Genomic DNA, 27,887 nt, shown 5'->3' with positions numbered 1-27,887 from the left:
GAAATTTCCGGAGTCCCCCACTACGGCGTGCCTCATAATCAGAAAGTGGTTTTGGCACGTTAAACCCCATAACTTAACTTGAACTTAAGATAGAGTGCACAATGAGGTGATGTATTAATCTTCCCTGACATATATGTACTTGTTTTGAGACTAATATTCTGGGAAGTGCGATAATTTTTGTTACTGTAGCGCATCTTAACCTCTTCAGTACGAAAGAAGCTTTGGTTTCAGGTAGTTTTTTAATTGTCCAAGTATATGTATAGACGCATGCAAAATCCACGTGCATGTAAGGGATATGTGAAACAGGATAGTGCCTTTCTCAATTCATGATTTGTTTCTTTGTTTGTCTTTTTCGTGAACTGCCTTGCCTGTACATACGCTTACGTTGCCTTTGATGCATGACATTCATCACATCTGATTTTTGGTTCCCATCTGAAGCCATGCTATACTTTAGCTAGATTGCATTTTCAACGAGTCACAATAATTGATCTTGTAATTATGCAAGCGGCTCCTCAGAAGTATAGCATTCTTACCATAACGCAAATGAAAAGCTACCATACACGACAAGAAATTTGATGCGCAAGATTTCAGTGTCAATGCTCCTTGCAGTTTTATACTCATTTGCTACACACTAGATAATATTGTAAATTAAATTTTATTTATTTGTGAGTAAGTGTAATGGATGAATCCCAACAGCACCAGGAAATTACTTAACGTAAGGAGGCCAACCGAATAGGAAACATGATACACCTCTGTACTGCTTTGAAACCTTGCTGCAGTACCACGACAAGACACACGTAGAAACAACGGGGCGCAGCCCATACATGAATAACTTTATAAGAAATATAAGCAAAGCTAGCTAGACCTGCGGCCTCACGTGAGAATGTACAACACATTTCTAAATCCAGTGTACTCTCAGTCAGGAACATCCATACGCTGTACAGGACATTTTCAAATGAGCTGCTGTCTTACAATATGGCACACAAAAAAAGTTTCTTGCACAATTTATCTACATTACAAGCCCAATGCTTAGCAGCCCATCTGGTAATCTCTGCCATATAAGTGCATGCATTTTGTGCCAGAAATGCGTTCGCTGGCCAGTAATGTAGTGCATATTTCTCTTCGATCATACTGTTAATACTTTGTGAGTTTGCACACGTTTGTTCTATGTTTAACTTTCTATTAAACACTTTATTTTTGAGAAGCTGGAGCCAATTGAAAATAAAGGATATTTCTGCACTGTAATAATGATGAAACTTTAGAGAATATACTTATGTTTTATTACAATATGTGTTTTAAACTTCATGGGCATCTTTGTAATATGATTGTATGTGTTTGTCAGTATGTTTCTCAAACTATTATTCAGTTTGTCTTGTGACTGATAAAGATTTTGACCTTTTAAGAGCAATATCTTTCATTTGAGTAACTCGACGACTACATATTACATCCCATTCACCAAGCATAAGTGCAGGAGCTGCTCATCAAGGAATCAAATATTCTCCACATGTAAGTATTGCGAATCCCTTCTAACGTAACCACGGATCTACATCGTGCTTTCACACTATCGGGAAGTGTACTAGCACTCTGGTCTGAAGGAGTACAAGCACTGTCTGGGAGAGTAGAAACACTCGGTATGGAGTGTTTGGAGGTTTGGAGTATTACTCCTGTGGGGAAAGTATTAGCACTCTGTGGAAGAGCACTAGCACTCCCTGTGGGGAGAGTATTAGCACTCTGCGGAAGAGTAGTAGCACTCCATTGCGGTGGCGTAACAAAACTCTCAGGAGGAGTTGACCTACTCTTTCTCGAAGAGGATCAATCTAACCTTTAAAAAAGAGTGAAATATGGGACAAGCAGTTACTCCCTCAAAAAGAGTGCTCGGAACTCTTTGTTTTTAGAGTGTGACCAAGCGCAGGTATCGATGGATAATACAAAGCTACGTTAGATATAAGCCACTGAAGTTATATACTGCTTAGATTGTTTAGAGCCTATTCGAAGACTTTAGTACACACATAATGTAGACCTCCACATTTCTCGACCACATGATATCATCTACGTAGTTGTACTCGGCAATCCCAAGAAAGTCTTCACAGTTGTCATAGCATGATTTTGTGGCAGTAGAATAAAGACAATAAAACGTCTATCCAATCGTGATAATAGGTGTTATAAACGCCAACTTTAGCTATACAAGCAGATTCCAAACAAGCATCAAGCTAACAGCACAGAGACTTGTAATATTTGTAGGTGACAACGCAGACTCTGTGAGTGTGTGATGAACCGATGTCGCGCTTGTAGTGTGCTCGTTGGGTGTCGTCCGATTCTCAGATACTTTTCACGTTGTCCTCATATCTTGGCTGCATCACTAACATTGGGTGGGCTATCGCTGACTGATACCTTGCACTATAATCTCATCAATGTTTCTCATTCACTTAAAATATGTGCCAAATTCTCTGAGCCCATCCAGTCGTGCGCAGATGGTTGCGCATATGAGTACGTCATTGCTGCACTGATTGCTTTGACCGATCATCGGAATAGAAAAGTTGCACTAACATGTATGCGGGTATCCCATTTGGCGGTACGCTGGAAGGTATGCTACAAATACATTGTATTACTCATCATCGTTGGCGATAATACAAGTGCCTGATGGGCCGTGTAACGGCTTTTGCAAACAGCGCATTCATCCAAGTGTGCGTTCCAGTTCCATACGATAGCCCACAGCGTTTGTAATACAACGTGCCAGCGCATTTACTTCATTCATGAAAAAAAGAAACTGAAAAAAATGGGGAAGAAAAGCAACCCGTTCTGCACGCATGGTACGCAGAGAGAGAGAGAGAATATGAAAAAGGAAAAGGTGCTCGGACTTCTCGGTGCGCGCACACCCTCGTCGCCCTGAGCACCTGCGCATGCGCAATGGCAGCAACGGCAGTGCGCTATCTGTCCTCATGAATTTGAATTCTCAACGAGTGCGCCAGGCACATAAACGCTTGTTGCAGTGGTGTGCGGTGTCTGCCTGTACCTTGGTGTCTGTGTATGCGTATCTTCTTTGTGGGATCCTACGTCAGCTACACTGAACGGTAAGTTTTAGCAAAGATGTTTTCCGTGAATAGCTCATGATTAGGTGAGCGCTTTTCGTAGCGCGGACCGGCTGCGTGTAGCGTAGGCGACTAGGGCATAGTGTCAGTTTGTCGTTTACATGACTTGAAAACGCGCTCTTGATCTCACTTTTAGTATACGGAATGTTTTACGTCAAGAGATCGCTCACGCTTGTTGATTTTAGCGTCATAGTTGATGTGCGTAAAAAATTACACCATGTTTCACCTTGATAGTGAGCAGCCACTAAGCGGATTGTGCGTGTTGAGCAGCCAATGTGGTAGATCTCATTTTGTGGCACTCGATCAGGCTGCCATGAACGCTGCACCGCATGTGTAGTGAAATTCTCGTGACACACTTTACGTATACACCTCCAAATTGTTTTAGCGTGAGGAATTTTGAAACACAGATCTTTACTTGAATAAATGCTAGCGTACTCGGCTGAAAGGCCGCGTTTGCGGGGCATGCATCAGCACTGTGTGCGCTGCCATTTTCGTATAAGGTAAATGTAGCAGTATTTTCAAGGCTCCTGGCAACCAATCTAAATGTATATCCAACCGCAAAAGCTTTCGGAGCAGGAAACCTACGATAAGTTCCGTCACTCGCAGCTTTGCAGCTTAGCCGAAAAATTTAGAGAACAATGCATTCGTCGCTTGGGGAAGCACCTTTACACGTTTCAAATTGAAGGCATTGGGTGTGACGTTCGCTAGATTTTTTTTTTGGTCTCTTTTATGAACAGTTTAGCAGCAGAAGTTATTTTCCGGGCTATGCGAAAAGCATTAAGTGCCTTTCGATGCTTCGGCGTTATGCAGTTTGCGTGCTGTTAATCGCTGGGCAGCTACTGGCGCAGATTCGCATTCTGTCAATCGTGCACGGTATGAAGCCCTTGTCTTGCGTAATAAGTGTTCCGGTTTTCATTACTGTGGCATTTAGTGCTATCGTCTTGGACAGACTGTATACTACATGAGCTGTACAGAAGACAAATGAGCCAGATTATCCATTTGGGGGTCTTTCCTTAGTAGATAACGCGCAGATTATTCAAATAATTTAGGGGACATTGCACTCGTTCTACCCTAATCAACACACCTAAGAAATTGTAACATGTTTTAGCTGATAAGTAACCTTATCAATACACCCCATTCATGTGCATTGTACTGAAGGTGTGGTAAATGCATTCATCTCGGAGTATGAGAAAAGAGCTATTGCAGACTGTTCTAAACTGAAATAAATGGCAAATCTTAACGTGATTGTTCAAAACAGCAGTCACTATTTTGAGCATGTTCGATTGGAACGGGCACATTGCATTGACAACCGTAAAATGTGCACAGTCCAGCCGGGTATCCTTGTTTCAACAATTATTAAAGGAATCGTTTGGGATTCTCGCATTTGTTTCTTATTTCGATAAGTGCAGTATGTGTCATATGAACCTGTCTTGAAACGAAACGTATCGTTGCTGGCACCAGCGACAATTACGCTTGTCTAACTGCTCCTCGTACTGTAACATGATGAAACATCATAATGGTACTGATTCGTATTGGCACGTAGTCTTCAGCCAGAGGTAAACCCAGTTAACTAGAGACATAGGTGATGAGAGCAAGTTATATGTAAAGCTACTAATAAGCCCGTAAAAATAACTCAATAAATAGTTTTCCTTCGCATTGTTGCATCTGCTTTATGTGTGTGTCTTCCTGCGTCCTTGTGTTCCGTGATGTGCTCGTGTTGCCATGAAATATGAACTTGCCTCAGCCCTTGTCAGCTTAATTAAACAAGGGATTCAATTCAGTTGACTCTAATACTGCATGTCAAGTGACTGACGTGTTATTAGTTTTATCTAAATATTTTGTACTGGCAGTACTTGGCAAGCATTAAACCACAATATTTTCTTATTGCACTTAAGCTGCGGCTGTCATGGACTGCCAGGGAATTTTCATGAAAACAGCCAGGGGGGACTTGGAAAAAGATTGAGGAATTTGAAAATGTCAACGTAGGTATGCTGCCTTGTTATATGCCATACAAGGTTTCCCTAGAATCTCTCTATTAAACGCATTTTGAAAACGTTTCACCTCACAAGAGATTGAGACATATTGGTCCTATTTATTGAAAAAAGAAAGTAAAGCGTACTGACATGGCATTTCTTACTCAACTTTTTTTGCGTTAACTGAACGTTCTGAACCTCGAAACCCTAGAAAAAGTTCTCATGTTTCAGAGCACCTTAAATAATCCACTGTGATAGCATTCATTCGAACTATAGTTTCAGCATTGTTTCCCAGGAGGTGCATATCTGTCGTGCCATGACACAGAAAGTGCTCGCGTGGTGTTTCTGGTGCTCATGGGATATGCCTAACTTGCAACCATGTCAACATGCCCAAGAGGCCTCTTTATCTGTGAGAAACTAAGAAGTGACCATATCAATACAATCAATCCACCTGCCTCCTGTTGAAGTTATGGCCAATTATGCATTCATTTAAGAGTATGAGAAAGACATTTAAATGCGTATTAAGGAAATTAAATTACAGTCTTTAGCATGACTCCGTCCATACTCCAGTCACTCTTCTGAGCATATCACTCTGCGTGGACGTATATAATTGCCAGCCAAAAAATGCAAAGGCAGTTCAACTGGGTAACCTTGTTTCAGCAATTGATACAGAGATGATTTGGGATAATTACAATAATGTGTCATATAGAAACCTGTCATAAAAGCAACATTCTGTTCCTGCAGCACCAGCAGCAGTTGTGAATGTTTAATGCTTAAACAATGAAACGTCCCTTTCCTTCTACGGCCTCCTAACCTTACGTGCGGCCTCCTTAAAGCGAACGACCGAGGAAGAAGCAAGCGTTTTATGAAAGCTCCCTTCTCCCGTCCTCACGTAAGGAACGGCTGCCGCATGCCCGGGTTCGAGACGATCTCTTAAAATCTTTACGCGAACAGCATTATTCAATAAAAATATGTTGTATCGTCGCGTAATTTTTAAATAGAAGCGTTAGCTTAACGCCTGCTTCACCTCCGCCGCGGGTCGGCCCGGCATTGCCCTATCTTCAGGATCGGCCGATGTATGGGGAGTGCTTAACGGCTGCTTCACCTCCGCCGCGGGTCGGGCCGGTATGGCACTAACTTCGGGATCGGCCCACGTATGGGGCCGACACGACACGAAAATTTCTTTGGACCGCAGAGGTATACTGCTTCGTTGTAAAAAGTACCACACTATAGCGCAAAACTTGATGGGCTCCAGCAACGCTGGCACGCCGGCATGGTGAAGCACCAAGCAACGCCTAGGAACGCCATTCATGCCGAACGTGCGACTGAAACGAACATGCCTGGCAAGATGTATCGTGCTCGCACTTCTCCGCAGGCGGGCGAGAGCGCGCGAGCTCAAGCAAACGTCACGTGGCTAAGCAGTGAGGTGAAGCGCTCGTTCAGGGTGAGGAACGACGTAAGGACGCGTCAAGGTAGCTTCGCAGCTACCTTAAGCTTCACTGAGGGCCCCTCAGTAAGGAAGCTTTCAGGGTGACTAAAATGGGCTCATGCACCGCAATGAAGGCTTCCTTATAAGGAAGATTTCATTGTTTGGCCCTAATTGTTCATCATGCCATAAAATGAAACATTGCATAATGGTACTGATTTGTATTCACAAGCAGCCATCAGTCATAGTTAAACCGAATTGAGTATTGACTTAAGTAGTTTGAGTACATATATTAAGCTGCTTAATGAACATACAAATAATACAGAATTGTTATTTTCGTCTCACATCGTCGCATCCACTTATTTGCATCATACACTTGCAAAAAACAGAACATATGACACGGAGGTCAAGGCTGGCCTGGATACCTTGCTTGCCAAGGGGAAGTAATCTGTAAGTATATAATATGTAGTCTCTTTCGATCATAGCGTAAGACCTGCATTTTAAGAAAATTAATATAACTCGCAATAAAAAGAGGTAATTCGATATCGGTGTACTTGTTTTCTTTTTTCGCAATGCATGATTCAGCACTTCAATTCTTTCTGTTTATGCAACATATGAAAGTAAAGCTGATTCAGGAGCATTACTAATCTACTAATGTTAATGCATAAGTGCAGATGAGAAACAAGAGGTGCACATGCCTTAATACATTCAAATTTTTATGCTACCACATGTAAACAAAAATGTAAACTAAGCTGTAGATAGCAGACAGCTAGCAGAGTTGATTCAAGCGGACACACTGCATGCAGCTGTGATATTTCTTAATTGTGCATGTGCACAAATGCTCAACCAGTCTTTCATAACAATTCACGGCTACATGCATTTGAGATTTTTCGACTGCTTCCGTCCGCATGCATGATTTTCTATGTACAGTTCCCCAGGTATGGTCCCATGTGCATGCTGGATGCCATAAATTTTTACAGACATTTCCAATAGACTGCTTATTAACAATCCAAGCAGCGAGTGTTTATATATGGCCGAAAGATAGTTGGGAAAATGTCGTTTATATAGCTAGTATATGGGGTGTCGATCCCGGCTATTTTAGCCAAGCTGGTCAATGAAAATAAGAGATAAAAAATACGGTGCAAGATATACTATTATAAAAAGACTTACAGGTCAGATCTCTGACGGCTGAACACCATAGGTCTGACATTCGGATCTTACTGCTCTGCTTTTTTTTTCACATTATTCTTTGTTGAACAGCTTCACTAAATTTATTTTAGCTGGGACATACTGTACCGACAATAGTGGACAAATAGTGTGAAACTAAAGTCTATATATTAGCTATAGATTGGAATTCTTTATAGACAGTCTACGGATTAACGACCTTACACTTTTTTAGACTAGTCTAAAAGTGTCTGAGTTTATAGAGACTTCATACACTGTCTATAGATTTAGGAAAATTCACGTTTGTAGAGAAATTTCTGCGATATGTCTATAGAGAAAAGCGTATCGAATTATACAGTTATATTATCGTAGACTGAAGTCTATAGAATGTCTATAGACAAATGTGTGTAAGTAGTCTATAGATATTTGTTTATAGACATTCTATAGGCTTCAGCCTACAAAAGTAGAACTCTATATTGTTCTATTTTTGTTAACTTAACTCTATGGAATTTCTATAGACGAATGTATATGGATAGTCTACACACATTTGTTTATAGACATGTAACAGATTTCCGTCTACAAAAGTAGAACTGTATACAGCTCTATCCTTTATAGACTAAAGTCTATGGAATGTCTATAGACAAATGTCTATAGATAATCTGCACACATTTGTTTATAGACATACAGAGACTTCAGTCTACAAAAGTAGAACTTATATGCTCTGCTTTTGTAGACTGAACTCTATAAAATTTCTATAAGCAAATGTCTATGGACTTTCAAAAAATTTTCTTAGACTTCAATCTTCAAAAATAGAACGGTTTATCCCTATACACTTTTGTCTATAGACATTCTGCAGACATTTGTGTACAAACGTGAATTTCCTTACTCTACACGCAGTCTATGGAGTGCATATAGACTCAGAGATCTTATAGACTAGTCTACAAAAAGTGTAAGGCCATAAGTCTATAGACTGTCTATAGACTGGTCTATAGGAATAGTCTATCGGCATTCCATATAGTTCAGTTTTCAAAAGTAGAACTGTATAAGCCTATGCACATTTGTCTATAGACGTTCCGCAGACATTGTCTACAAACATGAATTTTCCTTAATTTATAGACAGTCTATAGACTCAGATTCTTTATAGACTAGTCTATAAAAAGTATAAGGCCACAAGTATATAGACAGTCTATATACTTCATAGACAAATGCCTATAGACTGTCTATAGACCTTCTATAAAGAATTTTTAAGGGATAGCTGCCATGTGAGCCAATCAGAACTGAAAAGATGGTGAATTGGATAATATGGCGGAATTTGGCAATGTCCAGAATGCACTCCTGCTCTCGCTTAACAGCGGAGTTTTTGGTGACGAAAACCGATGGAAGGTGAAAGTCTGGAAATAAGGCAAAGAAAGCGTCACTTAAAAAAAAGAACGACAGTGACTCACGGCAGCATTTCAAAGAGTGGCTCTGTTTGGGCCAGCCGATCGGTACGCCATTTTGTTCCAGAATCGCGTACTCTTGTTCGATGCCGAACCACGGCTCTTCTTCTTTCACAGCTTCCATCGCCTTCTTGCAAGGATGGCGTGTGTTCGTCTCTGAAACAACGCGAACCCTTTTCTGAGTCATTATATGAAAAAACGTGCTTTCAAATAACATTGTATCTGTTACTGATCAATGTCATTTAAAACGGTGTATAACAGCTCTCATTGCGCCTGAGTGACTTTACAAGACCACTTTGTTTGTCAGGAGGAGGAGGAATAAACTTTTATTGCAGAACCAGCACTTTATGATGGCCGGGCCTACGCCTCCCATGAAGGGACGTCGAGGGCTTGCCTCGCCGCCGCCTCGCGGGCGTGCTGGGTCGCCCAGGTTTGGTCGTCGAGGGTGGAGCTCCGCAGAGCCTCATGCAACCTCGACGAGAGAGTCGTGGTGTTAGTCTGTGCGTACTGTGCTGGGCACTCCCATAGCATATGCGAAAGCGTAGCCGGGTGAATTCCACAGCACCGGCAGTTGGGGGTAGTGTAGACGTCCGGAAATATAAGGTGGAGGCGGGCGGGTGAAGGGTACGTGTTTGTTTGTAGTAGACGCAGGGTGGTAGCCTGCGCCCGGCTGAACTTTGGGTGAGGCGGGGGGAAGATTCGGCGACTCAGGTAAAAGGCCTTAACAAGATCGTTATAAGTTGTCAGACTGTCCCTGGTGTCCAACTCATCTCCAGTGACTCCGGCGCGGTTGACTAGGCCTCGCGCAATGGAGTGGGTGACCTCGTTGAGATTGGGGAGGTGTGGGTGGACAGGGCCCGCATGGGCCGGGATCCATGTTAGGGAGATGATGCTGTCTTTAGAATGTGGTGCCTGGCAGAGGATGCGAAGAGCTTGGGGACAAATACGCCCTTTGCTGAAGTTAATAACGGCTGAGCGAGAGTCACACACTATGGTGTGACAGGTGGGATCTAAAGTGGCCAGGGCGATGGCCACTTCTTCAGCCGTCTCTGCAGTGGGGGTAGTGACGCTGCAGGCATGGTGTAGGGCTCCATCACGTGTGGCAACGGCCACAAATCGTGTGCCATGGGAGTATCGGGCTGCATCAACAAATGTGACGCCAGGTACGTTGGCAAGGGCTTTTATGATAGCTCCGGCCCGAGCTTGGCGCCGGGCCCTGTTATATTCAGGGTGCATATTCCTAGGGATAGGGTCTATGTAGATCCAGCTACGGATGTCGGTCGGGATCGGTTGTTTGGGGCCCTGTTGCTGATGGTAGGTGAAGCCAAGCGTGGACAGAATAAAGCGCCCCGTTTCAGTATGGGTGAGCCGTTCAAGCTGAGAGCGTTGTTGGGCTTCAATGAGTTCGGAAAGGTTGTTGTGAACTCCCAGTTGGTTGAAGAGTTCAGTGCTGGTGCAATGTGGGAGACCAAGTGCTTGCTTGTAGACCCCTCGTATGAGGGTGTCGAGCTTGTTCTGCTCAGCCCGGTACCAGTTGAGGTACGCAGCAACGTAGGTGATGTGGCATATGACAAAGGATTGGACGAGTCGGAGAAGGCTTTCTTCTTTGAGTCCTCCTCGACGGTTAGATATACGTTTAAGAAGTCGTAGGGTGTTTTGAGATTGGGCACAGATCTTGTTGAGAGCCAAGGCGTTGGAGCCGTTGGTAGAGATGGTGAGACCAAGAACCCGGATACTAGGGACGTTTGGGATAGGACTGCCATCTTGAAGGCGTAGGGTGATGGCGTCACAGGGTCGGTGATCAGATTGGTGTTTGGGAGGGCGACCCCGCTGAATGGGCTTGTATAGCAGAAGCTCCGATTTAGCCGGCGAACAGCGCAGTCCAGTCCCTTGGAGATAGGCTTCAACCGTGTCAATCGCCGTTTGGAGGGCCGATTCCACTTGACCATCACTGCCTCGGTACGACCAGATGGTGATGTCGTCGGCGTAGATGGTATGGTTGATATTGTCGACTTGCTGTAGCTGCTTGGCAAGGCCAATCATGACTAAGTTAAAGAGCATGGGAGAGATAACGGAACCTTGCGGGGTGCCTTTGCTGCCAAGGGGAAGCTGGTCTGATCGTAAATCCCCGGCCGAGAGGGTAGCCGTGCGATTGGAGAGAAAGTCACGGATGTAATTGTAGGCTCGCTCTCCCAGCTGGAGGTTGGAGACCTGATCAAGGATAGCTGCATGGGAAATGTTATCAAAGGCTTGAGTGAGGTCGAGTCCGAGAATGGCTTTCATGTTACGAGAACGATCGTTGAGCACTTGATGTTTGAGCTGCAACATAGCGTCTTGAGTAGAAAGGTGAGGGCGAAATCCAATGATGGTGTGGGGATAGAGAGAGTTGTCCTCGAGGTGACTGTTGATGCGTGCTAAGAAGGCGTGTTCCATCACCTTGCCTACGCATGAAGTGAGGGAGATGGGCCTTAAGTTATTGAGGCTAGATGGTTTGCCAGGCTTTGGGATTAAGATAACGTTGGCAGTCTTCCAGGCGGCTGGAAGGGCACCACTGCGCCAGCAATCGTTGATGTAGTCAGTCAGATGGGACACGGACTCGTCATCGAGATTGCGAAGGCTTTTGTTAGTGACCCCGTCTGGCCCTGGAGCAGAACGACCGTTAAGCTTGCGTAGAGCGGCGTGTATTTCAGATACGCTGAAATCGGCGTCTAGTGTTGGGTTGGGTCTACCGATGTAATTGCTGTGTGGACTGACTTGTCCCCTGGAGATATATCTGGTGCAGAGGTAGTCAAGCACCTGTTGTGGACCTTGCTTAAGGGTCTCCGTATAAAGGAGCTTCTGCAGCCGATCCTGTTGGGTGGTGCGGGTGGTGGTATTATCAAGCAGATGTTTGAGGAGTTGCCACGAGGAAGGGCGATGAAGTTGTCCATCCACCGTGTTACACAGCTCAGTCCATTGTTGCCAGCTGAGGATTTGACAATGCTCCTCGATGGCTGTGTTCAGTTTCGAGATCTTGCTTCTGAGGCGACGGTTTAGGCGCTGCCCCTTCCATCGAGCTAGGATGGAGGCTTTAGCCTCCAGAAGATGGGCGAGGCGGCTATCCATGCGTTCAACTGAGGCATCTGTAGTTACCACCCGAGTGGCCGTTTGAACATCAGTGCGTAGAGCTTGCATCCAGGTGTTAATGTCGGTAATGCCTTCTGCTGAGGTAGAACCTATGCGTATTTTTCGAAAAACATCCCAGTCGGTAATGGTGAATTCTTTAGTGGGGGCAGGGGCGGCAGCGAGTTGGGGTAAAGAGAGAGCAAGGATATAATGGTCGCTGCCCAGGTCTTGCTGGGTATTGGTCCAGTGTGCATTGGTGATATGTTTGATGAAGGTGAGGTCGGGGGTAGAGTCCCGGGTAGTGGAAGTACCGAGGCGTGTAGGAAAGGAGGGATCCGTGATGAGCGTAAGGCCTAAGTCGTGGTAATCTTGCCAGAGGTTGCGAGCTGCAGCTTCCGTGCGAACGTAGCCCCAGCCTGTATGGGCGAGGTTGAAATCACCGCCGATGAGTAGGGGGTGCGCTCCAGCTACGTGAAGAGCCTTCTTAAAGAGGGTGAGGAAGCGACACCTTGCTTTATCCTTGGGGCTATTGTATATGTTCAGAAGGAAGATGTATTCTTTCCGTTTACGATTGGGAATTAATTCGAGGAATAGATGTTCGATGTGAGGACTATTGAGATCATGTTCAATAACAGGAATACGACGCCGTACTAGGGTGGAGACCCGGCGAAGAGGGTGGGTGGTATGGAAGGTTTGATAACCGGGGAGCGTGGTCGGGGCGTTGTTGGTTTCTTGAAGTAGGATAGCATCCGGGCGGCGGGTATGTTGGCGTAGGTATTGATTGAGCACTGGTTGTTTTTGATGAAAGCCTCGGCAGTTCCACTGCCAAATGAGGGCGTCTTGATTAGTGTGAGCCATGGTGGGAGATGGTGGATGTCGCCATCGGCGTACCGGAAGGGTCGCAGACGGGGGCGGCATGGCTAGGAGGCGTGAGAATATGAGTTTCCAGGTTGGTCACGCGTTGGACAATACCAATGAAGGCTTGCTGGATGGAGTCCAGAGCATGTTGGAAAGTGCTAATAGTTGTTTGAAGTGAGATGAGCATGTCTTTAACTTCAGAGCGAACCTGTCCCGTGGCTCCATCTTGCAGGGCTCTCTTCTTGGGGGCGGGAGTCGAGGGGGCCTCCTGACTAGCGGCAGGGACGTTCTGTGCGATAGGTGTAGGGGCTTTGTGTGTCAGTGCATTTCCCTTTTTTGCCTAGCAGTACTTACAACATCTTGTTGCATTACACCTGTACCATCGTGTTTTATTTTGTCATACTATTCATGTTATGTATTATTCATGCATTGTCATGTTATTTGTCATGTTATTTTGTCACTGTGATCTTTCACTGAAAATGCTTCACACTATAATTGTGTAGGTACGTTTTATGTAGATAACGTGCTTATCCTACACTCTGTAACGCTGAGAGGCTATGACAGGGAAAAAGGTGAAAAAAAGTGAAATAAGGGAAGCTTGTCAGTCTTTAATATACAGTATATCTTGCACTGTATTTACATTATCTTTCTGTATATGGGAGTCCGGCGTCACGCGGGGTGCTGACTACACCTTCTAGCTTAGTCAAAGTCTACATATTTGTTTGCTTGATTGCTTATTTATTTCCCCAAAGATCCTTTGTTCAGACGTTACATGAGGTAGGGGTAAGGTAATGGAAAACAAATATAATACAAATCACAATGGGATGTTTTCGATAAGCCGCTTGAATTCTAGTGGGTCGATGGTAGTGGCAATTTCTATGGGCAGGCTATTCCAGTCTCGTGGTTTGGGCTGGAAAAATAACTGCTGAGAAGTCGCGGTGTGGGTTTGTGGGGGATATGCGGTGTGAGAGCGAAAGGTGCGCCCAATGCGGTGAGCTCTTTTTATGTACGGGTTATCAAAAAGTAAAGAAGGTAAAAATTTATGAATGGGGTTAAGGCGTGCTATTCTACGACATGAGGCTAGAGCGGATAAGTTTATTTTAAATTTCGGTGGGCTAATTTTGCGCGCCGGGCAGGCCGCCATTGCAATCTAAACTGGCAACGTTTAACTCTAAAACGTTATCTAGTGAGGCGAGTCTAGCAGTGCTATTGGAGGAATTAGAGGGCAGTAAATAGGATATAATAGTGCTCAGTGAAGTTAGGAGGACAAAAGAAGCATATACAGTGCTAAAAAGCGGGCACGTCCTGTTCTACCGGGGCTTAGCGGAGAGACGGGAACTAGGAATCAGAGTCCTGATTAATAAGGATATAGCTGGTAACATATGGAATTCTATGGACAAGAAGTACAAATTGAAGGTCGTACAGGTCTACACCCCTACATCCAGTCATGATGACCAGGAAATCGAAAGCTTCTATGAAGACGTGGAATAGGTGATGGGTAAAGTCAAAACAATGTACACTATACTGATGGGCGACTTCAATGCCAGGGTAGGAAAGAAGCAGGCTGGAACACTAGTCAGTGGGGGCATATGGCATAGGCTCTAGGAATAGCAGGGGAGAGTTGTAGAGTTTGCAGAACAGAATAATATGCGGATAATGAATACCTTCTTCCGCAAGCGGGATAGCCGAAAGTGGACGTGGAGGAGCCCGAATGGCGAGACTAGAAATGAAATAGACCTTATACTCTGCGCTAACCCTGGAATCATAGAAGATGTGGACGTGCTCGGCAAGGTGCGTTGCAGTGACCATATGATGGTAAGAACTCGAATTAGCCTAGACTTGAGGAGGGAATGGAAGAACCTGGTACAAAAGAAGCCGATCAACGAATTAGCGGTAAGAGAGAAAATAGAGGAATTCCGGATCAAGCTACAGAACAGGTATTCGACTTTAACTCACGAAGGGGACCTTAGTGTTGAAGATATGAACGACAATCTTATGGGCATCATTAAAAAGTGTGCAATAGAAGTTGGTGGTAACTCCGTTAGACAGGATGCCAGTACGCTATCGCAGGGGACGAAAGATCTGATCAAGAAAAGCCAATGTATGAAAGCGTCTAACCCTAGAGCTACAATAGAACTGGCAGAACTTTCCAAATTAATCAACAAGCGTTAGACAGCTGACATAAGGAAGTATAATATGGATAGACTTGAACATGCTCTCAGCAAAGGAGGAAGCTTAAAAGCAGTGAAGAAACTAGGAATAGGCAAGAATCAGATGTGAGCGTTAAGCGAAGAAGCCGAGAATATCATTACTAATATCGATGAGATAGTTCAAGTGGCTGAGGAGTTTTATTAGAGATTTATAAAGTACCAGTTGAACCCACGACGATAATGGAAGAGAAAATAGTCTAGAGGAATTTGAAATCCCACAAGTAACGCCGGAAGAAGTAAAGAAAGTTTTGGGAGCTATGCAAAGGGGGAAGGCAGCTGGGGAGGATCAGGTAACAGCAGATTTGTTGAAGGATGGTGGGCAGATCGTTCTAGAAAAATTGGCCCCCCTGTATACGCAATGCCTCATGACCGCGAGCGTACCGGAATCTTGGAAGAACGCTAACATAATCCTAATCCATCAGAAAGGGGACGCCAATTAAGACTTGAAAAATTATAGAGCGATCAGCTTACTGTCCGTTGCCTACAAAGTATTTATTAAGGTAGTCGCAAATAGAATCAGGGACACCTTGGACTTCTGACAATCAAAGGACCAGGCAGTATTCTGTAAGGGCTACTCAACAATAGACCATATTCACACTATCAATCAGGTGATAGAGAAATGTGCGAAATATAACCAACCCTTATATATATTTTTCGTTGATTACGAGAAAACGTTCGATTCAGTTGAAACCTCAGCAGTCATGGAGGTATTACTGAATCAGGGTGTATACGAGCCGTGTGTAAAAATACTGAAAGATATCTATAGCGGCTCCACAGCCACCGTAGTCCTCCATAAAGAAGGACAAAATCACAATGAAGAAAGGCGTCAGGCAGGGACATACGATCTCACCAATGCTATTCACAGCGTGTTTACAGGGGGTATTCGGAGACCTGGATTGGGAAGAACTGGGGATGAGAGTTAATGGAGAATACCTTAGTAACTTGCGATTCACTGATGATATTGCCTTGCTTAGTAACTCAGGGGACCAATTGCAATGCATGCTCGCTGACCTGGAGAGGCAAAGCGGAAAGGTAGGTCTAAAAATTAATCTGCAGAAAACTAAAGTAATGTTTAACAGTCTCGGAAGAGAACAGCTGTTTACGATAGGTAGCGAGGCACTGGAAGTGGTAAGGGAATATACTTAGGGCAGGTAGTGACCACGGATCCGGATAATAAGACTGAAATAATCAAAAGAATAAGAATGGGCTGGGGTGCGTTTGGCAGGCATTCTCAGATCATGAACAGCAGGTTGCCATTATCCCTCAAGAGAAAAGTGTATAACAGCTGTGTCTTACCACTACTCACGCACGGGGCAGAAACATGGATTCTTACGAAAAGGGTTGTACTTAAATTGAGGACCACGCAACGAGCTAAGGAATGAAGAATGATGGGTGTAACGTTAAGCGAAAAGAAAAGAGCAGATTGGGTGAGGGAACAAACGCGAGTAAATGACATCTTAGTTGAAATCAAGAAAAAGAAATGGGCATAGGCAGGACATGTAATGAAGAGGGAAGAGAACCGATGGTTATTAAAGGCTGCGGACTGGATTCCAAGGGAAGGGAAGCGTAGCAGGGGGCGGCAGAAAGTTAGGTGGGCGGAGGAGATTAAGAAGTTTGCAGGGACAACGTGGCCACAATTAGTACATGACCGGGGTAGTTGGAGAAGTATGGGAGATGCTCAGTAATGTGGAAAGTTGGGCTAGTTGGTGCTTGATCATGATACCTTGCTGGTGAAGCAGCGCACTGACACGGACACAGAGAAGACACACAAGATGACACTCTTGCAGTGAGTGTCGTCTTGTGTGTCTTCTCTGTGTCCGTGTCAGTGCGCTGCTTCACCAGCAAGGTATGGGAGAGGCCTTTGCACTGAAATGGGCGTAACCAGGCTGATGATGATGATGAATTTTGCAAAAATTCCTACTGCAGCCTTTTAAACTGTCATCTACATGGCGTTCCCGCCAATTTCAGTTATGAATAACTTTAAGATTACAGAGAGATCATAATATCGTACGTACAGCAAGGGCTCTCTTAATAAGGAGTAGTCGAATTACCGATAGGTTCGCACAACCAATAAAAATTTTATAGTCACTTTTGCCTCACAGTACCGCAAATTGTGTGTACGTTCCATAGACTGTTACAGCCTCAAGGTTGCTTTTAAGCATATTAATGGGTTTGCCCTATCTGAAAGTTATTTCTCTCCTATTTTCTTTCTTCGTACTGACATCGCACACGTCTATTAGCACTGCGCGTTTTTTGTTATTGTTATTGCTGTAAGTCTCTCTTTGCCTCAGCTATACTCTCACATTCTTAAGGTAAGTTAAATATTATTTTAGAAAACATTCATTGGAGATTTTTTATACAAACCGTCGCAGTTATATAGGATCTTCTTTCGTCCATATATTCACTATGCGGAGCCACAATAAAAAAATTACAGGTCATGGAGTATCAGCTCACACTCCAAACTGTGCACTGCTTGTAGAAACCAACGATAGTAAACGTGCAGACCTTTCGATAAGTCTACAGATTTTTGATACAGTAAGAAAATAACTCTTTGTAAAAGGTTCCTTGTTGGAAAGTGGCATATTTCATGCATGCTATAGAAAACTTTCATGTGGTGTTTTATCAATGGCTACTCGGAAATTGCTACATTTCTCTTTTTGTGTTTGTGTGTCGTCTTTTTTATGCTATGTAAATAACCAGGCACGTAGCCAGGACTCTTTTTAAGGTGAGACCAAAACCTTCAATGGTAAGAAAACTGTTTTCTTTGAATATATATATATTCAAAGAAAACTATGTGTGTATATATATATATATATATATATATATATATATATATATATATATATATATATATATATATATATAAACGAGAAGGAAAGGGGTCAACCGAAGGGTCTGTTTTTATTTGTCATATCATAAGAAGCCAACCAACACTGACACCAAGGACAACACAGGGGAAATTACGTGTGCTTTTTAAATGATAAGAAGAAACGATAAATTAATGGAAAAAAAAGAACCAACTTGCCGCAGGTTTGGGAAACGATCCCGCCTGTGAGTGGTGACGCTGGCTAACACTCCCAGGGTTCTCCTAGGACACATAAATACCCAAGAAAGTGGATGAGGAAACGGCGCCGCGGTAGCACAATTGGTAGAACATCGCACGCGAAATTCGAAGGTTGTGGGATCGTTTCCCACGTGCGGCAAGTTGCTTTGTACCCGCTTTCATTGCCATTAATTTATCGTTTCTTCATTTCATTTATTAATCACAAGTAATTTCCCGTATGTTGGCCTTGGTGTCAGTGTTTGTTGGCATCTTATGATATATATATATATATATATATATATATATATATATATATATATATATATATATATATATATATATATATATATATATATATATATATATATATATATATAATGTCGCATTTCGATGGGGGCGAAATGCGAAAACACCCGTGTACTTAGATTTAGGTGCACGTTACAGAACCCCAGGTGGTCCAAATTTCCGGAGTCCTCCACTACGGCGTGCCTCATAATCAGAAAGTGGTTTTGGCACATTAAACCCCATAATTTTATATATATATATATATATATATATATATATATATATATATATATATATATATATATATATATATATATATATGTGTGTGTGTGTGTGTGTGTGTGTGTGTGTGTGTGTGTGTGTGTGTGTGTGTGTGTGTGTGTGTGCAAAGGTGTATAGGTGTGCAAAGCTCGTTAATTCAGATTTCTTGGCATCTCACGAAATTAAATTTCCGAAGAATTATGCTAATGCCGAATAAATGAGTGAACAACAAAACAACACAGACATCATTAAAATCAAACCGGAGCACACCTCTATATGCTGAAATACCGCGTTATGGACGTCTACCTTTTTACGCCAATCTCGCGGCTGACGTGACACTTTTTTCTGAGTCCTGCTAAGCGGCACACAACACGCAAGCTGTTGGAAGTGCATTAAGAAAAATTTTATAAAATTAAAGGCGCTTCCGTGGCTTCTCTTGAAGTGCTATTAGGTCGGGGCTGTTGCCACGCGCACGGGCTTTCCTCATCGGAATCGGGGTCGTCCTGGGAGCACGTAGTAACATTTATGATTTGTTCCTCAGTTAGCCGGCCAGCTGTGCCGACACCATGGTCAATCGCGATTTAGTCGGCATGCATCATATCCGTTAGCAAAACAGCACCACAGCTCAAGCAGTCATCGTCGCTAGACTCCGCCGAAACCTCTTCGTCTACGGGCACATCCTCGGGCTCAGGCCTAACAAGTGCCGAAAACAGTTGGCGATAACACGTGAAGGTGCTCCTGGACATGCGAGCGATTATGTGTACCCCGTCGAGGAGGTCCGCTTCGCATTGCTGCGCAACTTCGGAGCACAAAAGCACCCGCTCTAGCAGCTCTCTTCGCTGTTAGATTTCGCAAACTGAGTGATACCCTGGTTAAAATTAAGTTATGTGGTTTTAGGTGCCAAAACCATTTTCTGATGATGAGGCACGTGGTAGTGGAGGACTTCGGAAATTTCGACCACCTAAGGTTCTTTAAGGTGCACCTAAATCTAAGTACACGGGTGTTTTCGCTTTTCGCCCCCGTCGAAATGCGGCCGCCGAGGCCGGGATTCGATCCCGCGACTTCGTGCTCAGTAGAGCAACACCATAGCCACTGAGCAACCATGCACGGCGGGTGAATGATATTCTGGCCTATGGCTTGAAGAGCAGGAGTAGTATTAGGCGGCAAAAAAGAAACAAACAACTTTGATGCTTATCAGCTCCATCATACAGTAATTATCACTGCAGTTGTCAAGGGCCATTATTATTTTTCTCCCCTTAGAAGAGAACTAGCGGTCCAGATGATGCAGCCGGCCTCGTAAAAGGTATGGGGTCATAAAAGCCTTCCTGTTTGCCCTGTATTCAACAGGAAGTGTTTTGACGTATCTGCAACAGCGTAGATTTACAGCCTTACCGATGACTACAAGGGGCCACAGCACCGTCCCAGTCATATATATATATATATATATATATATATATATATATATATATATATATATATATATATATATATATATATATATATATATATATATATATATATATATATATATATATATATATATACACACCTGATTGAATTTCAAACTTATGTTCGGGTGGTTTCATATGGTTCGTACGTCTTATCACGGAAAACTAAATAAAATATATTTGTGAACAAACGCTTTACTCCTGCTTCATCTTGTTTGTTTGATGTACTTCGATATCTTATGCTATAAATGGCATCTGATTATATGCCGACCCCCCCCTCCCCCTCATGAATATCTGGCTCTAAATAGCTGCCCCACTTGTGGTGGTGAACTTTGTAATTGCAGTCAGTACTTATTTCACCTTACGTCACCATTTGATCTGCGAGATAACTCCTTCCAACATTTCCAATAGCGAAAGAAATGTTTGCAGAGATCCCACGCCACGTGGAAATAATGTTATGCTAAGCACTGTCTAATGACGGCATGGCGTGTTGCTCTTGCGGTATTTTAGAATTACTTTGGTTCCAGTGTAACCCAAATTTCACGTTTTGTCCGAACTCATGCAGTCTAGCGCTGTTCCGGTGCTCGTCGACACCGAATCACAGCTTCGAAGCATCGTCGTTTTGTGCAGCTGTAGCACAGCTACACATACCAGTCCATCGCAGTGATGAGAGCGAGAAGCGCGACTGTGCACAAACTTTGTCGCAAGTGTGTGTCTCACTTTTATCGTATACAGTAGTGCTACACACAACGGGCAACGCTGAGTGTCTCTTTTCTGCCGCCGACCAGGGCCGATCCCGAAGGCGATGCTATATCGCAAGGCGTACCGAACAAACCGCCAGCTGCCACTAGAAAAGAATGGCGGCAACGGGCGTGCTTTCATATTCGTATTTCAACTGTGACGCGACGCGACGTACCTACTCGCTAAGCGCCTCAAAGGGCTAGCTTGCAGATGGAAAGACTGGTAAAGCTGGCGTAGTAGGTAGCGAAATGGGCTGCTGCGTGTGGGCACGCTGGTTCAGTGCCCACCGTCGCACATGTAGCTCCTTCTATTGTTCTTGTCGTGTTGTTTTTATTGCTGTGTGTTTAAGGATGTACTCGAAGGGCGCTGGAGGTACGCAGAAACCCAAGAAGTTGATCCATAGTAATATGGCTACTCGTTATGCTTTCCTGTTGAAATACGCGATTTGTTTACAAAGAAACTGAGTAGTTACCATGTGGTTGTTCGTCCGCGTTGAGAACTTCGCAAAGAACCAACTTGTTCCGACCCTTCAGAAATGGATCCTTAAAGAGAGCTACTGGGAGGAGGTAAAGTTCGGAGTCGACGCCCGCGTCTGGCCACTGGTCAGTACCCGCACCGCAAAACGTAGACCTTGGGCATTCTGGAGAAAACAAAGAAGAAAGAATGTTGACCATAAATAACTGACTAAGCTAGAGTAAAGTAAGCATGGTGTGAAAACTCTTTCTTTATGTCTAATTTTTAAAAAAACTAACAGGTTCATTTGTTTGTCAAAACAGCAGCCACAGCACAGTGAACATCAAAACTGAGCACAAATGCTCAGAAAGCAAATCTATGTGCTCGCTCCACGGTTAAGTGCCAGCTCTAGAGACATGACAACTATAGAACGTATAAGTTTGGGATTCTGCATAATGTCTCACGTTCACTATAGATAATTTATTTATTCAATATACAGGATCCTAAAACGAACCTCAAGAACCAGGCCGCATACGTTGAATTGAGCATTTCCGAAAAAGCGTATGGCTTAGGCTGGCGCATAAGTACGGCATCAAGTTCAATAAATTAATGTTCTCCAAACACCTTTGTGTTATTACGCTGGTTCGGATCTAGTAAAGAGTGATTTCGTTTTGGTTGCGTTGCCCACGCCACAAATGTAAATGGCTGTATTTGCATTAGGGCAGGCAGCCCGGCTGCAACAGGTTTGTCCAACACCTTGGTGAAAGCTTTGTGCTACGAAGACAACACATCGACGCAAGGAGTACAAACAGACAATGCGAGGGATTTGTCGCGGTTTCGATGATAATCTTTTCTTATGCGACTTCAGATTGATTTGGGGTTCGTTGGATCTGGCTATCTAATCACTTCGGTCTGGTGTATTTGAATATTTGAGACCTTCTAGTGCACGTAGGACAATGAAAAAGACATGAAAATGAAACTTTTAACAAAACACACACCTAGTTATACCGTATAGCTATGTGCGGAGCAGTCATAATGAGTGATTAGCAAAAAAATAATAATAAAGGAGAAGGAGAGAAAGAGAAGGAAATGAAAGCCAGAAGGCACTCGTTCAAACTGCGCACGTCTAAAAGCGGAACCGGAAATGTGGCTTTACTCTATAAAAAATGCGCGCCATTTGCGTAAATAGTGCAGTCTAAAACGAAAGAAAGTCAACAACGCAACAGTTAAGTAAAGGACTTTATATATAAAGGTAATGCGAATTGAAGCACTATAAGGTGGCGTAGGTGAAGTTAATGTGGCTCAACCGGCGGTCGACATTGGAGAAAATAAGCAAGGTCAACTGGGTAAGTATCTACCCGATACCCCCTAACCCCCCTACCCCCTAACCCCCTAACCCCCTGATACCCCCTAACCGGGGTCTTTAAGGTAATAAAGTGATGTGATGTGATGTGATCTGTTCCCTCTCGATTAACAAACATGGAAGAACGTGGAACAAGAAACCACTTGGTACACTAATGCGTCCCGGAAGACATTGTCTTTCTTTGACATTGTTGACTCGTCTAGCTTTATTCTTTTGTGCACCGTCACACCATCCGGCTTACTCTCCTATTCCTACACGTTCGTCCTGGGAGACTGCACTGAGCAGGTTAGACCCGCAGGAGCAGCGACGGCTGATCCAGCGGGCACGCGGTGTGGCGCGAGCCAATGGGCCCCTGAACTAAGGGTTCCACCCTACGAGGAAGTAACCCCATATCATTAAGAATAAATGTTTGCTCTCTCCCTCTCTCTCTCTTTCTCTCTTTTTGTCTGTCGGTTGTCTGCAATTTAGAAATTACACTTTAAAACAATTGCTATTCACATTCCCTTTTATCCTTAGTTTCCTTCTGCAGAACTTTAATTTACATTTCTACCAATGTCCACTGAAAGTTAACAGGAGCTTTTCTAAGCGAGCGAGTCGCGACAACTCAGTGACAGGCTGCTAACGCCTTGCGTGCGGTTCAAATGTATGACAAAGAGACGTTGCAGGGAAAGATAAACAGCCGCACCGTACCTTCAGGTGATTTCGGTTCGTATCTGAGCACCCTCATCTTTGATCTCACATTCTCCAACGTGGCGTCGACGAAGACGTACGTGCAGAACACCTGGTCTTCAGGTTGCTCGAGGTCCAGATATTTCTTAAATATGTCCGGTCTTGGAGCTGTCATTGCTAACTTCTTATCTCGCTTTTTGTAGCTACCTAATAATAATAATAATATTTATTCGCCAATTATGCCTACGCGGCGTACTCACGGTCCCTCTCTCGAGTGGCGTGATATAGTGAGCGGCGATGGAAACACGTCAGTCGTGCTGCGAGGCCTTCTACTAAAAGTGCGAAGCTGAAAGTTAGGGGGGCGTTTTATAGCTATAAAAAAATGTACGGTACGCGCTTACGAAGCAACTACATTTTGCCTTTTACGAGCGGCTGCATGCGGTGCAGAGACGGAGGTCAACGGACATACACGTCGTGCGCACACCTGCGTCTGCGCAAAACGTGCAGCAGTAGCGAAATGTGTGCGTCGGGAACTGCCAGGTTTATGCGGGAGACAATGTTTGATGGAAGCTGAAATTGCCTGTGGGGCTTTGTGCTCGACTAGCTCACAGCTGTTCAAACCCATTTACCCTACAGAATCTACTTATTTACTTTGTATATAGTCTCGTCATACTGTGAGCATAACTTAAAACGCTAACAGGCAAAACGTAATCTAAAACACCGCTTACGTGCGATTCCTAGTGAATACGAGGCGCTGTATCCCGTTATACATAAACGCTAAACTTTCTGCTCTTTCATAACCACTTGCGAAAAAACAAATCCCTTATAGGTGCTAGTGAACAGAAAGTACGCACGGCTTGGGTCTTTGGGCACGCAGACAGACTCGGGTGCACTATTTCTTAAACTCTCTAGAGAAGCACGTTTCGGTATGTGCCAGATCAGTTCGTGTTTGAATTTCTGTTGATAGTGATTTCACCAGGTAGAAACAGCGAGGCGACCAAACGAGGAGTCATATACGAGGGTATCAAAATGTTTTGAGAGTGGCTGTGTTATTAAGCAAATAAATTATTTATGCTTCACCATCTAAATGATCGACTTGCAGAGTAACACCCAGCTTTCATGCCACTTTTAGAATGGAAGCCTTCGTTCCAGAACGAGTACAACACTTTTCGCCATACGTGTTTGATTTCAGCTACCGTGTGAAGACGTCTAGGTTTTTATAGTTTGCAATATAGCGAAATAGGCGAGAGCAAACACCTGCGAATGGCCACCCTTTCAGTCGATGATCATCGCTAGGAACGAAACTTAGAAGTACGGTTATGATCCTGAGACAAAGCTGTCAATGAAGCATTGTAAAAACTCAACGTCTCTGCAACCGAAGGAAGATAAGTCCGCAGCTCAACAAAGTGCGTGCTCGAATGGCATAGCCAGCCAGTAGCACGCCGGGCACGTGTACCCCCCCCCCCCTTTACGCCTTCGAAAGTATCTGTGTTTGTATAAGGCAACAAGATGGCGAACTGGGAGAGTTCATGTTGAACAGATCTTGAAGCGCACGGGCACACAGACAAAATGTTATAGAAAAGCATACAGGACCTGGCCTGTAAATATGAGGCCTGTCCCACCCACCCCTCCCGCCCCATAACCATCTGGGTCCGAATTACGCCTCGTCTGATAAGGCGTTCTGACTCGTGTCTTGCCGAGCCTTTCCTTTTTGGCGCAAACACCCGATTGGGCGTGATCTGTTACCAGCACCCGGAGTGGCGTCGCCTACCACGGCTTTTACGCAGGCAGGCGTGAAATGAGGCAACGGGGCTTTCTGTTTGTTAGCTACTTCACCTGTTGTAGGAATACTTGCGTGCTAGCTAGAAAGTCCCGCTTGTCACGTACTGAAATTCGCGGTTTGTTTTCATGCGTGAATATTTACTAGAATAAGCGCCATCGTCATTGTAACGGCTGTTAGGCAGCTCATTTTGTATTTCTGTATTTATTTGGCTGACATTATATTTGTTAATAATTTAGGGAAAGGAAAAGATTCGGCCAATTTCTCACATTTGAGGGCATTCAATATATCACTGCGAGAATCTGTTGTATATCCTTTCTTCTGTATGCGTGTTTTTGTACCTTCTACCTTGTTTGTGTTCATGAGCTCAGGGCCATGGCTCGCTGCAGCCGGTATGCTTGAGCATGTCAGGCCTGCGACCAGGCTGGAATCCCCCGCTACAATTAAAACTTTCAGGTAGTTTTGCAACTAATTATACAGCTTTATCCAGCGATTGGTCGCAGTGTTTCCGTAAATTGGGTAACGGCAGAACGCTGACCTTCAGGCACATCATCCTACTCTTTGTTTTTTTCACCATCCCAAGCCAAACATCCCGCCGCTGCTCCCGCAGAGCCTAAGATTTCTCGCAGCTGCCCGTGGCCTCCGTGATCGCAACGGTGCAAGCGTCGTGGAGATCTAATTACCACTCAACATCTCAGAAGCTTGCGAACCCGCCGTAAGGATATATATCACACCACCCTGTGGTGGCTGAAACGTCCGTGCGCGCTAACTATACGTGGTTTCTCATGCTGAGAGAACAGTACTTACCCAAACCTATACAAAATTCAGGTTTGTTTAGATGAGAAGAAAGCCCAGACTGAGGATGCGCTTTTTGTTTTAATTTTAAGTGCTGTAAGCCAAAAAAAAAAGAAACATCATGAAGACATCACAAAAGGGACGATACGTTGATTAAAAAACTGTGGATGATTGAAATCTGTAGGCTTTATATAAAATTTGGTACAAGTTAAAAGAAAGTTATAGGACCAGCGGGTGAAGTCAACAAACCGCTGACAAATTTCGTATAGCCCAGGGTTGTGAGGGGTGTTAGATACGGACCCTTTTCCTGGCATCCTTTGAGTTCACCAGACCACATCGAATCGCCGTCGCACCCAATTAAGGTGCGCAGAAGCGTGTCTAACAGGTACCCGGACCTGTCAGACAAGTGGGTGAACCCCCACCCGAGGCGTCGTACGTGGAGCCATCGTATAAAGCGAGATATAAGAAGGAAGAAGAAGCATGTGCTTGCTGCGGTAAAGCTAGGGAAACGACGGAGCATATTTTATTAGAATGTGAAGACATCTATCCAGCGGTCGATTTAGGCACCACTGGCCTCCTTGAAGCCCTTGGGTTCAGCGGGAGCAGTGGTAAAGCAAACAGGTCCGCAATAGACATCAGTAAGAGGCGATTGGAGGATTGGTGGAAGAAAAGTAGGGAAACGACAAAGGACGGAGACGTACAAAAGCACAGTTCGCAATAGGGTATCAGAAAATTTGGACGTGGTAGTTCATAGTGTTTTTTTTTCTCATGGGTTAACCTAGGTAGGATATTAGGCAGCATAGTAGCAAGAGCTTGGTGGCGCAAGCCACCGCCCCGTTCCAAAGGGGACGCTCATAACATCCATCCATCCATCCATTGTCCCACTGCTTGACTCTTCCCGAAAGTGCAACGGGAGCCTGGCACGGTTCCAGGTAGTCTGGGTCCCGAGCGACGTTGTTTTGCAGCTCTGAAAGGTCGTTCGAAAACAACCCGTCTCCTCACGCTGAGCGCTTGCAAACCGTGAGGCAACGTCATGGCAAGTCATCCCACGGACAGTCAAGCCCATGGAGCGACCCCCTGAGCCGAATGTGACTGCACTCGCACGGGCGCCTACCATTGGCCGAAAATGACGCGACCCCGAGACACCGAAGGGATGATAAACCAGAGACAGGGAGCAGAGAGGAGGATTCCTTCATTCATTCATCTCTTTCGGGCTTCTTGCCACGGGCTGCAGCGTCCGACTTGCTGCCGGCCGTCAATGAGTTTATTACTGGTAATTTCTTTGTATTATTACTGTAAATAATGTAAATAACCCTTCCGTTTCATCTCAAAATCCTCGTCAACGTCGGCCAACTCCCGCACTCAACGGCAAGATCCATTAACTGGTGGACAGCGGTGGGATTGTCCTCCAGATCCAACAGGGGGTAGAAGAACTACCAATGTGCGTCCATTTAGCTCATGCGGCCTAAAGTGATCGTTCCCGCTGACGCGATAAGCGCCGACAGTGGATGGCCGCGGAGAAAAAGTATTGGAGAGAAGCAGCTAGTCGGCCTTTTGCTCCTATAGTAGGAATTAAGCTTAGGAAAAAGAACGCGCAGTTTCGCCCGAAAGCCGAAGAATCAACGGTGATAGCAAAGTATTAGAAAACTACATTAAGCAAGGTTCGTAGTATTATTGGCCGTATAAATTGCAGTAAACATTGACTTAACAATTAAAGTAACAAGCATGGTGTCAGGCAAGCAGAGGCAAACATGAACCGATTCCACTCGATGACCGCGAACGTTC

General features: G+C 44.3%; 1 protein-coding gene across 2 annotated transcripts in view; it reads right to left on the bottom strand.

The window, feature by feature from the left end:
• LOC139057255 (glutamine synthetase-like) overlaps positions 1 to 23,874 on the bottom strand; it is a 36,898-nt gene extending 13,024 nt beyond the window's left edge. Inside the window, exons 1-3 of one of the 2 annotated variants that reach the window (XM_070535136.1) lie at positions 23,549 to 23,874; positions 21,515 to 21,682; positions 9,098 to 9,247 (exon numbers count right to left, since the gene is read on the bottom strand). In XM_070535136.1, coding sequence (XP_070391237.1) covers positions 9,098 to 9,247; positions 21,515 to 21,682; positions 23,549 to 23,702 — 472 coding nt within the window. In that variant the 5' untranslated portion in view covers positions 23,703 to 23,874. The remainder of the gene's footprint in view (positions 1 to 9,097; positions 9,248 to 21,514; positions 21,683 to 23,548) is intronic. The other variant, XM_070535137.1, reaches the window with a different exon arrangement.
• Positions 23,875 to 27,887: the final 4,013 nt, after the last annotated feature.

Source organism: Dermacentor albipictus, chromosome 3, assembly GCF_038994185.2.
Source record: "Dermacentor albipictus isolate Rhodes 1998 colony chromosome 3, USDA_Dalb.pri_finalv2, whole genome shotgun sequence".
In the NCBI taxonomy this organism is placed as follows: domain Eukaryota; kingdom Metazoa; phylum Arthropoda; class Arachnida; order Ixodida; family Ixodidae; genus Dermacentor; species Dermacentor albipictus.
Note: the sequence above shows the minus strand (reverse complement) of the source record. Positions and strands in the feature narration are given on the sequence as shown.